General features: G+C 36.5%; 1 protein-coding gene across 6 annotated transcripts in view; it reads right to left on the reverse strand.

The window, feature by feature from the left end:
• PIK3R1 (phosphoinositide-3-kinase regulatory subunit 1) overlaps window positions 1-16,382 on the reverse strand; it is a 60,151-nt gene that overhangs the window by 11,620 nt on the left and 32,149 nt on the right. For 4 of the 6 annotated variants that reach the window (XM_059492985.1, XM_059492986.1, XM_059492988.1 and 1 more), the window contains 5 exons: window positions 15,016-15,108; window positions 13,599-13,673; window positions 10,680-10,811; window positions 9,602-9,803; window positions 9,326-9,405 (listed from right to left, as the gene is read on the reverse strand). In XM_059492985.1, the coding sequence (XP_059348968.1) occupies window positions 9,326-9,405; window positions 9,602-9,803; window positions 10,680-10,811; window positions 13,599-13,673; window positions 15,016-15,108 (582 nt within the window). Of the gene's footprint in view, window positions 1-785; window positions 951-2,924; window positions 3,223-9,325; window positions 9,406-9,601; window positions 9,804-10,679; window positions 10,812-13,598; window positions 13,674-15,015; window positions 15,109-16,382 lie in introns of those variants that run through there. The other 2 variants (XM_059492990.1, XM_059492989.1) reach the window with 2 other exon arrangements.

Genomic DNA, 16,382 nt, shown 5'->3' on the forward strand with positions numbered 1-16,382 from the left:
GTTAATCTTTGTATCCCACAGAATAAATTGTGTTCCAAATGCCAGGACTGATTGAAAAAACACCTCCCCTTCTTTTTTCAATGTCAAAGCTGCATATGTATACCAGTGGGTGCCAGAGAAGATACTGCAGCACTGACTTAGTAACAAGGGGGACTACACTGTAATCAGGATTAAAAATCAACTCAGCTCTTTCAGTTCTCCAGTAAGTACAACATTCCTGTCCTGTATATTATGACCAGGCTGAAAAGACAATGTTTTTAAAGTTGCAAGGAATATCAGGATCATGTAATACTTTCATATTATATGAAAAAATGATGCTACAACAGGCATTCAATTAGTATTGCTAGATTTTAAAAATGTTTTTTCTTTAACAATCCAAGCCAATGATTTGGAATTACTGTTTCAGGAAATATGAGTGTTACTACAGCATCTCCTTTTAGGCACAGTGTGGAACAGAGAGAGCAAAAATAGTAATAAAAGAAATACAATTTTTACATTATAAAATCGCAGGACTAAAACTACATTTGACATAATACAATCAAAACAGAAACAGGTCAATTCAGTAAAAATTCAATTAAGTAAGCAATCAGGTATTTTAACATGTTAAGATTCTAATTACTACGACCATGCACTAATTCACAATTTTATTCTAATTTATGAAAAAAGGAAACCTATTTGTATCAATAACAAAGTAAAGAAATCCTACATATCCAGTAAGAATTTTTCAGTAGCTATTGTAAAGACCAAAATTAATTAAGTCTTCTATAATAAGACTGCAGTTTTACCTGGTGGATCCATTTCTATGTAAAACATCAAGTCTGTGCCATAATTTATATCTGTCTTAGGATATTCTATATCCAGTTCTTCCATATTCCAAACAGTATTGTACATTTGTATGAGTTTCACTGAGTAAGCTCAGATACAAGAAAAGAGTCAGGCTGTCTTTGTAATGGTGTCTTGGAATTCATTTTAAAACCTATAAGGGGCTGCACTGTAACCTATTACATCATAATCCTCAGCCAATCATGTCAAAATAATGTCAGCAAACCACTCCTGCTTTCTCATTTTTTTTCCACATTAATCTTAAAACAATTTCAGTTTTGGGAAGAATCTCTATTTAGCAGAATTGCAATATAAAGCTGGTATTACATGCAAAAGGAGCAAGTGGACTCTCCTTGCCCATATTCCTGGCTCATTTTCCTGACTTTGCAGCATGGTACAGTCCAATCCTGGCAGGATGACAAAAGGCTGATATGCTGCAGCACGTAGCTCATAGACACAGGCGCACACAACACTCACACACAGGGCAGCTCCCTTCAGAAGCAGGTTGGTCACATCTCAGGTGCGTTGTCCTGCTTAAATGCCTGAAGCTTGTAATTCAAAAATATTTAAAAAGATTCTATAACTACTGCACATATTAGAGATGCATTAGAGAAGAGCATGACTGTGTGTGTATATCCATTACACACTCATTTTACACAAACACACAGAGAGATGTATATATCCACATAGTGAAATATGGATTATGTTTTTAAACTCTCCATACTTCTACTATTTTTATGGGCACATAGGTCTGATAGAGTTTATATTATGATATAAATGTGCTTACTGAAGAGATGTCTTCCTCTCTTGCTATTCAAATCAATCTATATTAATTAATTTGAAATCCAAACCCCAAATACTGTAATCTTACATTCAGCTGATTCACTCAAACAATGGAAGAAAGTTGTAACTGAGCAAAATCTTCAAAAATGGTTTTGCTGTACATTAAAAAGGCTGTAAGGACAAAACAAGATTTAGTCTGCCTTTTCACACAGTTTCTCTGCCCTATTCTCATTGATATATTTATCAAGTTAATTGTTTTTAAAAGCAAGAGTCTCTTGTCAGTGTCTCCTCTGCCCCTTGTCAGTGTCTCCTTTGCCCCTTTATGTCAGCAGCATCCTCCAACCATTTAGAAATATTCTACCTTAACTCTCCTCATCACTGACCATAACTCTCTCTGACCACTTGGAAGAAACATGGACAGAATAGACTATTAACTATATATTGCTGTGTAACGCAATATACTTGCTATAATCTATGGGGGGAGAAAACCAGAGACAAAAAGTAACTACAATGAAAACTAGCTGTAGCAACTACCTGTGCCTTACACCTTAAGAAATTGTGGAACTGCTGAACTGTGCTCTATTTCACATAAAAAAAATTACCACAATTTGTATGATTTCCAAATATTTCACCCCTGCCCCCCTTCACCCCCCCACTGTCTGTGCCTGTGAGCAGGTTACTCCTTTCAGACAAGCATCAGCATACAAGAGCATGTCTGGAGTACAAACATATACAAAAAGATGCAAGCTAGTTTGCTTTGTACATTAAGAAGCTTCATTTTGAAGTAGACTCTCCCCTTCCTGTTGAGGTAGATAAGCTCCAAAGATTCTTTCAATTTCCAAAATGAGAATCACCCCAGACACAAGTCTAAATGCTAAACTTTGGGGTTTAACCCACCTGCTGCCCAAACAATTAACTTGCCAAGGTAATTATTTAAATTAACTTACAAAGATTTCCTACAAAAACTGCATTGTTGTTTTTAGGTCTCATATGGGAGCAGTAATTTTTTTTTATTCCATTGAATAAAGACTTTCAGGAAAAATTACTTCCCTAGAGTTTCACTGGTGGCCAAATCTAGGACTGAACAAACTTGTATAATCAGGTTAGTGCTCAGTTCAGACTAGCCTAGCCTGCAGGCAAGAAAAGACAGAAGAGGCAGATAGGCTATTACCCATTTCATATATAACCTGGAGAGGTACTGAAGTGCTAGACTTGAATTCATGTATCTCTAAAACTTTTAAAGCTCTACCTGGTAATCAGTTGCAGTATAATACTTCCACAAGATGATGAAAAAACCACAGAAATTCAAAATCACTTACTTTGTAAATTATGCATCGCAAATGATCACTCTTGTAAAACAGTTGAAAATACAATCCAATATTGGTTTCCTCTTATAAAAATCTTGCTTAAAAATAAACGCGAAAATCTCCATTTACTAGGAAGCTTCTCTGAAGCAATGAAGAAAAACTTGCTCTGCTTTCCAACCAATGTTCCATAAAAACCCCCTAGTAGAGTTGTAATTGGAATTGAGAAAAGCCAAGCCTTCTCTCTCAACTGCTTAAACCTCTGTGCTGTGCAGAAGGTATCCACTTACTCTGGTTCATCATTAAAAGTGAACCTGACTTCAGTACTGTGAAAGAAAAAAAAGAAACCACCACCCTCAGTAGCTTGCATGTCCCTCTCAGATAAAGATCTCAGTTTCATGATTAACTTGGGTAGGTTCAAATATTTGCTGAGCCAGGAATTTCAGCTGGGGGATGGGAGCCATATTCAAAGTAAAAGTTGTCATCAACTAACAAGTGGCCAATGCAGAACTAACTTTCTCATTTTAGCTAAGTAAATGAGAAGACCATTGTAAGAAGTCTTAGAATAGTCCCTATCACTGGCTGCTGCATGCAGCATTGAAGATGAGAAAAGCACCATGAACAGCCAAATACAGGAAGTGGCTACTGCAGAAAAAAATAAAATAAAAATTTTCATTGAAAAGAGCTGCATCTGTAGAAGCAGCCTTGTGCAAGCAAAATAGCCTGCTTGCAAGCACAGCATCACTTTGTACATGCTCATGCTGGATCATAAATATAGGTGCTCCTTCAAGACCCTTAGTCTGAGGCTGTGAGACTGTTTATCAATTTCCAATATACTAAAAATATTAAAAAAAAAAAAAATCTGTCTGTATCCATGGTGGTTTCCAGTACATCCGGATTGTTCATTTCCTGGGCAGGCAGGTGGGAAAAGGAATGGTACGAAAAGGGAGTAACTTAGGTTAAATCTGTTTTCCTTGCCTTAGTGTTTGGTGGAGATCAAAATTGCGAAAGGAACATAGCAGCAATTGAAGAGCCCACAGAGGTTATCTATCTTCTTTGCCAGTTAAACTTCCAAAAGGAAATAAATTCAAAGTAAAAGGAGAAGCAGACACATTAAGAAAAGTGGAAGAGAGGACTAATATTTTCCTCTCCCTTCTTGCAAACAGTGAGAATTTCTAATAAAAACACTGAGAATTTCTTTGAGATCTGCTTGTTGCTCCTCAAGGCAGTCAAATAGTATTGAAAAGTTTTTGCCTTCTTCATACTTCACATACCAAAATCCTCCTACACTATGAAACACCACTTGTACCTAATAATGAAATCCCAAATACCTGCAGTACATTTATGTTTTGCACTTGATTGATTAGCTTCATCTATAACAATCCCTTGCTTCCCTACTTTTAGCCTCTGCCTACTCGAACAATTGTCAGTTCTAAATATAATTTAAATCTGCACAGTCATAAAGGTACAGCCTACTTCAAGTGGAGATGGAAACCTGTGTTTCTCAACTAATTTAGCTTCAGACTGTACTTGATATACTTCTTTACTGGTAAAATTACAGAAGGATTTGAGAACATTTCTTTGGTTTTAGGACCACAATACAGATGTATATAGTCAGAAGAGAAAAGACAATGCAAACTTCATTCACTTTTTATCTCTAAAAAAGCACAAATACCCACACAGAGATAATGAGTTCATCATTATCCTGCAGGAGAGATACAAGTGTCTTGTCAAAAAGAGATACTGGCATGCACACACCTGTATTTTCCTTGATATATTGCCAAGTCTTTTCTTTTTATCTAAATTTCAAAAAATTGAGTGGTGCCCATTTAATTTGCAGCCTGGTATTCCTTGCAGTCATATTCACAGTGTTCCTCTATTAACACAGCACATTTTTTTTTCTAAAATATTATGTCTGAAGCAGGAAAAGAACTTAGCAGTTTTGACACGCTTCCACATGTTTTGCACACACATACCTGCACAAGGACATAACAATCTTTAAAAACGCTAATAATGTTGTACACATTGTTTCACTTTTATAAAATTCCTGCAATTAGTTATTGAGAAACATAAAGCACTGGCTTGTGTGAAACCTTAAACCAAGGATACAGCATTCCAAAGCACGGTGGTTAGCCAAGCAGTGTGGTTTCCGTTAGGTCGGGGATAAAGCCTGGCTTTTATTAGCTTAGAAGGGGAGCCCTCTGCTGGGTAGGACACGGATGCACACGGTCCCCGCGGGCGCCGCGGGCACCGCATCCGCTGTCCCTGGCACTCGCAGCCCTCTGCCCGCTCCAAACCCCGCTCGGCGCTGCTAGCAGTCCAGCCAAGACTCTGACACGATGCAGATAAGTTCTGACAACTGATAGCATTCCTACACATTTGTTTATTTCCCCAGGACATTACTGACAGGACTGTGGTCTTAGGCTAATGCCTGTATCAACAGGCATTGTACCTTTGAGGAGGATCAAATTCCAGGAGGCACTGGATCAGCCTTTACATTGCCCTGCTCTAGCTATTATGCCACCACTCTTGTGAATATTTTTTGTAGCCAAAAGCAAAGTTCTGCACTTTGGTGAAGCAATCACGACTTTCACCTCATCCCCAACAAGTGAGCAGTTACATGCAAGGCAGCCTTATTACCTCACTCATTCTTGCATATGATGCTCTGAGTAATAAAAACTGCTTCTTCAGGCTGCAGTATTTCAGTCTGAGCTGTTATTTACAATGTCACATATAGGCCTGGGAAACAGGAATAAACTGGGATAGACAGCCCAGACAAAGCAGCTCAGCTGTAGTCAGTGTACAGGCTGCTGGAGGCTTTGATTCATTGATACAAGGCAGCTCCTTGCTGCAGCTCCTCTTCTGCTCTTCACCAGCAGTGCTATGAGCTCCCCACATCCCCTTGCTCTCTCGCCAAATCCCACTTCCTCCGTGCCTTCCTTAAAGAGATATTATTCTCACACACTCCAGCTCCAGAAAGGACTCCTATCTCTCTAAACTCCCCACCAAAAATTACTTCCCAACTTTCCCTGTGTGGCCTGCTTTCACAGCTACGAGTTAAACAAACCCTGTTGCTCTCAGCACTTACTACACCTACTATGGGCAGCCTTGGGATCTTCATCCAGGGCAAGTCGCCTCCACAAAGAAAAACCAGGAGCCTCTAAGATCCTTGACAATTAACTGAAAAACTACCCCAGTCTTCTATACCTACAAATATAGCCTAATATAGCCTATTTACCATCACAAGTCTGTATGATGTGTGAGATTCTGTGAGACCTGAGCAGCACTATTTGCTAAAATGTATATTACAATTAAGACATTTTCTTCTAATAGTACTGTTTTGGATAGCACACTTAGAGGCTTGTACTTTGTTTCTCACTGTGCTCTTTAAAGTCTGTGCAGCTGTACATCAAGCTGGGATGTTTAGATGGGATACGAGAATCACCTGCCTTGCCCACCAACACCATCTTTTTTCCTTTTGTACTGACAAACTTGAAGAATGAGACAAAAACCAGAAAATTGATCTAATTTTTTCCAGCCTTTCTCCTGCAACATTACTTTGTCTTCATCTGCTACACAAAAATCTACAATTCTATTAATAAGTATTGTTAGCTTTAGTATTCTTTGTAGGACTAAGCACTATTTTAATCCACAAACTAGAATCTATAGTTTGCTGATGAACACCATGACAGGCAAAATACCCCAATCCATATGTTCTGTGGTAAGTCAAGTAATGGTCTAGGAGTAATTATTTTATTCATGTTATGACATCCAAGAAGCACCACTCTAGCTAAAAGATGTCCAACTGAAGATGCCTAATTTAAGATACAGATTTTAAAATACAGTAAGATGTAAGGTCCAGCTGCTTACTTTCTAGTGTTTTCAGGTAACAAGTATATTAGTGGGTGATGTGGAAAGGAAAAAACCCACAGCTGTGCAAAGATCTGCCTGCTATTCAGATCGGTTATCTCTTAACACCACCTTTAATGTATTTATATACTGCATAAGATACCACTAGAACTTCATGCGCAGCTTGTTTCAGACAGAATGTTCTCATCTTAACAAAAAGAATTAAGAAGGAAGGAAGCCATCACTCCAGCCCATGTGAAGAGAAGAAACCTGGCAGCACTAGCTTCCCTGTTATCATTTAGTTGTCATGACGTTATTTTCAATAAGTAAACTTCTTTCTGCTTAAGACCTCTCAAATTCTCCACTTGTAAAATTCTATTTAAGATTGTAATTCTCAAAATACTTACATGATAAAGAAGGTATATTTTATTGGGATTTTCTTTTTATTAGAGTCTATCTAAACAGTCTTTATGGAAAATCAAGCCACTAAAAGCAGTAATCTTAAAGATGACAATTCTGAAAAACGCATCTTAGAGTGCTTTTTATAGTTCTATGAGAACAATAAAAACAGACCACTCCAGATGTTCAGGTGACTGAATGATATTGGTGTGGAAATGGACTCATGACATAATCCTGCAAACTTACAAACCATATTAGTAAGATTCAAATTTGGAAAATTAGTCAAACTCCTTACAGGCCTGAGGGCAAAGACTAGCTAACCAGCACTACAAAGCCTGAAAATTTGTATCTGTGGTTTTTTTTTCCAGCATATTTGTGCATGTGTTTTACTAAATGTTCTACTAAAAAACATTCTACTAGACACGATAGACTTAAATGCACAGGGAAGGAGTTCTATTTTTGTAACAGATCACATGAAAAATCCTAGGACTGTCAAAGTAAACTACTGCATCATGCTATATTAATTAATGCAGAAGTAATATTAAAAATAATCAGGTCTTCCATTATAATTATTAATGTAGTGTCAAATAATATAAATCTGGTGGATACATTTCTTCAAGCACTCTAATGACGCTCTCAAAATGACTAGATTCCTTGTTCTCTTTAGTCGTCCTAACATCAACACCTTTCACTTTTATACTTTCCTCACATGAAGCTACTTGGGCAGATAAGCAACCAAAGTGACCTCTTAAATGAAACTTCTGAAGTTCTTGCTTTGAAACTGAAGAAACTGTTGACCCTACCTTTGTAACCTCCCAACCAGCTTCGAGACATATATATTTACACATTCCAAAGCATTTGCAAACATGTAACTACAAAAAATGCTATTAGTATCAGACTATTAGAATCTGTTTTGCTTTTTAGGTCTTGCATCATGTGACAAAGACAATAATTCTTTAACAATTAGCAGCTATTTGCTGATTCTTAGTAAAACAGGACAAATACTGTAAGTCTGGACTCTCCTAGTTGTTACAAAGCATTAGGCAGAAAAATACACAGTGGTTCTGGAAATCTCTGTTAACTACTTCACCAAAATTGAACAAAACTAAATAGCAAGCTGAAAACAGATGTACACAAAATATTAGGGAAAGTTTCCTAACTAACAGAACTGGCAAGATCAGAAAAGCCTTTCAAACATAGCATTAGGAACAAAAATTGTAGCTATTTTAAATTAATCTTCATTAGCTGATGAAGAGGATTATACAATGTGCCTACCTGAAATACAGGAAATAAAGTACTTTTCTGCTGTGTTCTAGCTCTTCAGAACTTAAGTAACCCTACAAATCCTACTGCCATGAACTTTATTTTGTCCTTTGACTACAGAGGTGGGAAAGGTATAGGATGTCCAATGTTCTATTTGCCCTTCCTTAGATTATTCTCTGTTAATAAGCTGTGAAAGGAATTGCTTTCAGCTAATATGTAAAGTTGTCTGCATTAATAATTTCCTTTGCACATAGTTAGCAACTCTGCCTTGCTTCTACTGAATACTTGATTCAAACCCAGGGATTTTGCATAAATTACCGGTGTGTTTACTATTTGTTGACTTAATTAGATGCTAACTTACAGAAGCAATACAAGTAGGAACGAACTTTCCTGGATGGGCTCTTAATATTTTTTACATTATTTATTGATATTGATAAATACATATTTTGTGTATCTGCATTAAAAAATATGTATGTAAATATGTATGTAAATAATGTCTCCATAGGGTATAGCAAATCTAAGAAAATTTGCCTGGGAGTAAATTGAGAGCTCAATAAAATCCCAAGAATTAGCTTCCCCACCACTGTATGACATGCATTCTACTTGTTTACAGGTCTTAAAAAACTCACAAAATCCAATTTGCTGTTTACTGAAAGAGAACAAAAGTCCTAATGCTGTACAAACTATAGGCACTAAAATGATTTTAATGAAAAATGTTTTATTTCTTATAAAACAAACATTACACACCACTATAAAACACACAACTGCTTAGCTCTGTAATTGTGCACTTTTGTTTTGCATGAAGTTTGATTTATATAGAAAAAATTGCAAGCATTTACTGTCATTAAGTTGAATTTTAATATTTAAGAGAACATATAACTTTTAAAATTAAAAATATTTTTTACCTGGTACGGGCTGTCTCTCGTTCCATTCACTTGTGATTAAAACCTCTAGGATTTTTATGTGGTGTTCTGTATTATCAGAGCTGCAAGAGATGGATTAGGCAGTAAGAACTAGGAGAAATACAAAAGTTTACTTTAAATTATTAAAACAAAATAGTAAGAATTTACTACAATGCCCTCACATCAGAAATAAGGTCAGAAAATTATTTAATTAATCTTATTTTGCATGTAACTAATTCATATTTACAGTACAAAATATGGTAAAGATGACCCACATACCTTGCTATCTGGAATCTGAAAAGCAGAGGGCTGAAAATTTCAGCCAGAGACCTTGCATTCAAGAGATTTTTGCTGGAGGCTTGACAAACTCTGAGGAAATGTTTGAGCAAATACTGGAGTGTGAGCCAATACTGAGGAGGTATATTTGGAGATCTGATCAGTTTCTTCAGCAACTGAGCATATTCCTCTGAGCTCTGCACTTCTGCAAGCAAACAGATAAATGGTTCTTGAAACCAGCACAGAAACATTCAAGTAAAATGAAACTATATGTGGCTCCTTTAGAAACACCAATTTTACAGAAAAAAAAAATCTGTCCTGTATTAGAACCAAAAGATATCTTTCTTCTTTTAAAATATGAGAAACACTCAGGGAAGAGTAAAGAACAAGTATTTAAAAGTCAAATGGAAACAGATATGCATTTTTGTAAAAACCACAACGTGTTCAGAGTGTACTGGTAGAAGTCTGTCTTGTGTTTAGCGTCACACATGATTGGGTAATTCTGAGATGCACTAGATAAGTCTCACAGGTGCTGTTCTAACTTTGAAGGTTACCAGTAACAATATCCTGTCCTGAGATATATAACAGAATACTTGGCCCATGTGCTGAAAGCTTATAAGCTGTACTTGTTTGAAATGACCACTGTAGATGACGAATCTCACATTCATGTATTTCTCACTTCATAATCTGCAACTCCAATGTAACACAGCACTACATGACCTCTAATACATGTACTTTGTCAGCACTGATAAAAAGTTAAAAATTAGCTTTCTGTATACAGTCCTTGATTTTTTCCCCCAGTTTTTCTATAGTGTTTCTACTTACTCAAATGAAGAGAACTGTGTTATCCTTTATATTTTACATTATGTTTGCCTAAATACCAAATAATGCAGACTAATGTCTAAAACCAGTTTTCTATGAAACAGTTTTCATAAAAAAGGGTAAAGCTATATTTATGGCTTCTGAGATGCTGCCAGGTTGTGTAGAATTTTTGCTGTTCTGTAACAGCTGAACCACCACTTATCCAGAATTCTAATAAAAGGCTTTCTGTTTGACATTTGAAATAATGTCATAATCATACCTTGAGATACAGAAATCATGTCACTGTAAACAGCTGCTGGAATGATGGGATTTGGCAGGTCCAGGATATACCTCTTGAGAGCATCTGATAAAGTCTGAACATCAAATGTCTCTAAATCTAATGAAGAGGCATCTAAAGGGAAAGAGCAACATGCTTTTAAGACTTCAGAAATTGCAAAAAATATACAAGCTCACAACAAGCCAAAATTGCTAACTTACATATGGTTCATGGGGAACAATTCATAAGAACGTAAGACACCAAGAAATGTCTTTGAGAAGAACAACACACAGAGTTCAACACCATGCCCAGTCCCTTGGCATCTGATAAACCAAATGATTTCCATAACTGTGTGTGGCCTTCTGTTGCAGCATCTTGGCAATGTTATGGAACATCAGAATATTTTTAACAGGTCTCTGTTTTATGTGTAAATATTTTGTGTAAGAAGTAAGTACTAATCAAAGGTTTGGCCAAATGCAGCTTCTACACAGGGAGCTACTTCTATTATGACTAAAAGTTTGATTAACATCTTGGGGATTCAAGTCTGCAAATATTTATGAAAGTAAGTTGAAACAAATATACACGTGCAGAACAGTGTGCTTGGTGTTTTATGCAGCTGTTGAGATTTATCTTGTAAAACCTGATACCCTTCCAGGATAGTTATGACTTGGGATAAGGTTTGGCAGTGTCACATAAAGAACTACTTGTTAGTGTTGGAGCAAAGAATATCATCAGCAAAAATTAAAATGAGAAAATACAAAAATCCTTATTTAGTGAAAGCAAGGTTAGGGTTCATCCTATAACATGAAACTCTGGCACAGTAAAGTCCTAAGTGTATACAAAAAGATCCTTATTTTGTACAAGAATTTGGAGGCATTAATGCTGATCAGCCTTCTATCTAGCAATAGTCTTGGTAAAATAACTATTGAATCTTTTTGTCTACTTTAAACAAAGGGAACAGGGAGGTAGAGGACTCAAATAGATGGTGTGTCTACCAATACTATGAAATAAGGCAGCCAAGAGGGGGTAATGAGAAACTTAGTGCTCCTCCACCTCCTTTGTTTTCCTCAACAAAGAGCTTGCAGTATGAGCTCAAACCTTCTCAGACACCCAAGAATTTGCATGAGTGAAATGGCATAATAAATGTCTTAAATTATATAAAACTTGCAGTGTGGGAATATTTCTGCAAGATCAATTATGTGTCAGAGAATCCACAAATTCTTAAAGAAATACCTTTCATTAATTTTGCTGCTTACTGGCTGTTTTTTAATTCATAAGCCAAGTTAAATCATGCATTTTCACTGTTGACCATTTCTCTGAAGTATGTCCCAAATTACTAATATGAATACATGAGTAAGAATATACTTATTCTGCAACTCTCTGGGTGTAATATCATAAACGGACCCGAACTCTTCCAACTGCTGAGCTGACAAAATGTAAATCAGCTTTGATTTTGGAGCTAGATAGGATTGTGTTAATGCTAACAGACAGTTATACAATTAAAAAACGGAGAGTATTTAAACCACTAGCAGAACAGAAGACTAATACAAGTTCATAACTTTGAGACCAAAGCTGACTTTGCTCTCTGAATTAGCATTCTGCTAATTCAAAGACAGCAGGCAGAGGAAACAGATCTGCCTCTATCCCTGTATCTGGATACTCACTGCACCAGCTCTGAGCTGAAGATCCTAATCCTATTTTAAAGAGAAGTCAGAGAGAGACACTTTTACTAAAGGGAAAAATTCTATTTCTGTTACTCAAAACTAACAACATTTTAAGTAGGAATACATGTAAACCATGAGTTTTTAATCTCAAGGGGCAGATAAACCTTTCAAAAATTATAGCTCAGTTTAGAGACTTAAGAAAGGATTCAGATAAATAAGAAATGTAATCATATTGATGCCACCAAAAATCTGGATTCATGCAGACTGAAAAACATAAACACAACACTGAAGAGGTTGCTGGTATCATGAGGCTGCTAGCACCACATGCCTATCTTCTCTCCCTGCTTGTACACTTACAATTCTTCACTCCTACCACAATCAGCATAGGATAGGATGCTCTTTTATTTTGAAAAAACAGATAACTCAGAGTATAATTAGCTTTGTTAATGTTTGCAATTATTAAAAATGAGGAGACTAAATCACTGAGTGAGTTTGCTTTTTTTGTCCCTTTGGCAACAAGGCACGTAACCATTTCCATTTTCTACCCCTTGTACTTTTGCACTCTTTTAGGCAAATGAAAGCTCACGCCACACATTGCATCCCAGCTTGCCAAGTCATGGTCAAACTCTCCTCCAACTCTCATACTGAAACAGTGCTGCCATGCCACTATATTCTGTCTTGAAGAAAAAATTAAGTATATCAAAAAAAATAAGAGGAAATATATTTCAGGAAACTTGAACAGGTATGTGGTGTGGTCGCATTTTACTGTCTGAGAATTCAGCCTACAATATTAATTCAATTGTCTTTCTTCAGTATCACTCTGTAGCAGGTAGATAATGGGCTGCTATTGACACCCCACCTACTGGACAAAAAAAACGCACCACAGAACTGTATGTAAACAACTGGCCATTTGTTTACAAAATAAAAACCTGCAGCCTTTCAGGACTAATCTATCTTTATCTCGATTTTGAACAAAACATCTCATTTTTCTCAGTACAGCTAAACTGTCAGTCTTTGAACAAGCCACACAACAAGAGATTAAAATAAATACTCTTAGGAAAAAAAGGTGCAGCTGAGCCATGAAAAAAGACAACTTGTAAAAGTGAAAATTACTTTTCATATCAAGAGTAAAAGTTAGAAAACTTTTTTATTTATATATGTCTTTTTAATAGTATATTATTGAGAACCAGCACATATGTGTGAGAGTGGTCTGACCACAAAATCTGTCTAGTGCTTTAAGGAAGAGAACTGTACTTACCACACTCAAAAATTTGTCTTAATTCCACTGCGCTGCTTGAGCCTTGTGCTCCATACAAAGTTGAGTACTCCAGCCCTTCAAAACAAAATCAATAGGACGCGTTCAGGACAGCATTAATATTTTGGTGACTGTTGCCCTGATGCAGCATATTTCTGTTTTGTTCAGTAAGTTCTTACAGTATAAACTAGCAACATTCTTTCACCTACCACACTACAGAATGTGATTGCTTTTTTAAGGCTGTAAGACACCTCTTTGTGCACTCAAGCTGCTGTGTCTGCAGAAAGAGATGGCCAAAGAAGATCAGAGATGCTGGCATCATATTCTGTAGAATTGTCCGCTGGCCAACTACAAAAGGCCAGGACTAGGAAACAGATTCACACTAGTGTCAGAGAAAGTATCTGTATATATCGCATAATGTGATAAAATAATTCACCTGAATTGTTAGAGAAGACATCAGTAAAGTGTTTTCACATAAAAGATATTGTTTACAACTCTTCTACATCAGTGAAAATAGAGAAGACACAAGGAAAGAGACCATATGCAGAGCACAGACAATTTAACTCTACCAGTGGTGTCTCCTGAAAGCAGCAGCTCTTTATGCACACTTGTGCTAAATACTGGCCCTCCACGCTGGTATCAGCAAGCTTCTACTCTTTCAGGAAAGGCTTACAGTCTTTTAAAGTGCCAGAGAAGTATGTTGGAACCCATAAGCCCAATGACAGCAGCCTGATTCTCGTCAGAATACCACTTTTGCTCTTGTTACCCAGCTTAAGGCCTTAAATGAGCAGGACTCACAGAGCTGCTCCTTACCTCACCAGCACTATGAAAGACACATCAGTGGAGGTGCCAGGAAGATATAAATAGGGCAAAAGAAGTATGACATTGTAAGAGAAAGAGGAAAGCTTCAAAAGGATGGAGAGACATCAACACAGAAAAGCAGGTGAGAGAAAAAAACCATAAAAATAACACTGTCCGGCTCATTATAGAGCAGCAATAAGGAATTGGCTCCTGAAGAATAAAACCAGTTCTTGAAACCTTTTCATATTTTATTATTTTCTTTTTTTCCCCCGCTTTGGGGCAAAACATTACTTTTTTTCCCTGTGCCACCAATTCAATGTTATGCTGGCATTTACATAACCAACTAAAGGTGCTTACTCGTTACAATACCAAACCCTTCTCCCTTACTTTCCAATAATACTTATGTTAATTATTAAATGCCATTTGAGGCAAGCTTTGGTTTTGCTCCTACAGTCCAAATAGCCTGTAATGAGCAAAAACCTTAACAAACGTTAAGGAGATTATTTTGGATGTTAAGTAATGTGATGCATTATCAGTTCTAGAAAGAGGACATGCCAGCTCTGGATCCAGTTCTTCACATAAGCAACAGAACATTTTGGTAGATCATTCTTCAGCCTACCTTTCTTTTCAATTGTCTCTACTATCTTGACAAGAATTGGTGGAGCAACATCAGGAGGTGTGAACTGCTCTGTAAGGTCTGGAAGTGAAAAAGCTGCAAAAAAAAAAAAAAAAGAAGAGAAATAAGCCAAGCTGCAGATGAATGCAATTACTTCTATGAAAATCATGACATATAATGCAACTAGTTAATTTTTAATCACAGAACGAACATCCTGTTGTCAGTGCTGTACGAGAAAACAAGCTCCATACTTAATCAAAAAAATGAATAAAAATTATGACAACTACATTTTTTATAGCATTTTCTTTCAGGAACCTCAGTTCTAGATTCACTCTCCATATTGTCTAGGAAAAGAAAACACAATAAAAGTTTGCAGTCTATGGATGTGCAGAAATACAATGCAAGTAAGGAAAGAAAGTCTTTCTGTCTGAGATATTCACATACACTGTGCACCAAGTGAAGGGGCTATTAAACATATAACTGGCTGTGAGTGCCTAATCCCCTGGGTAAAACAGACTTTAAAAGGCCTGAGAGAGCAGTAGAAACAACTCACACTCATACACAAGCTCAGCAACTTCTGTGCATTTCAATTTTCCAACATTATACTATTAACAGTATAGTTTACTTGAAGCATGAATTTTCTACATGGACTGGTTAGGAATAAATAGCAGTATAATTGGAAAGGGACACTTTGCAAATTCAAACAAAACTGCACACAGGTTTTATAGAAAGTCAGCTTTCATGCAATCTGGTTTCTAAATGGAAAGAACACACTCTTAAAGGTATGTTCTGGCTCTGTGAGTAAAGATCTATCTCTAAATACACAATTTTCCCCAAAAGAATAATTCAAAAGTTTTAGAGTGGTGCTGTTTAACACCTGGAAACAAAAATGTTTACATAAACTACTGCCAGAACCATCTGGCATAGTTTGATGGATTATGATTGATAAACAAAAAATTAATCATTGAAGCAAAAATTGTCCTTTGCCTAAGCAATGGTGATCTCTGCTCAATTAAACTCACCATGGACAGAGAGCAATTCTTGAACACACATACACAAAGGTGCCTATAAGGATATGCATAAATATATATACGCACGCCCTCCACCCCTATTTTCAGAAGACTGAAACAAAATGATGATGATAACTAAGTAGAAGGAGAAAAAAACCCACAGAAAATTATGAACAGAGAGTTTTTAACTAAAAACTTTGAGATAACAACAACAACAAAAAAAATCAACTGAGAAAGAATATATATCAACTGAGAAAGAGAGAGCAGACAGTTTTGGCTGGTAATTCACCCTGTTTTGAATTACATAACTTCATTAAAATGCAAACAATTTTGCTGTGGTTTAACCCCAGCCAGCAAACA

This window comes from Ammospiza nelsoni, chromosome Z (genome assembly GCF_027579445.1).
Source record: "Ammospiza nelsoni isolate bAmmNel1 chromosome Z, bAmmNel1.pri, whole genome shotgun sequence".
NCBI classification, from domain to species: domain Eukaryota; kingdom Metazoa; phylum Chordata; class Aves; order Passeriformes; family Passerellidae; genus Ammospiza; species Ammospiza nelsoni.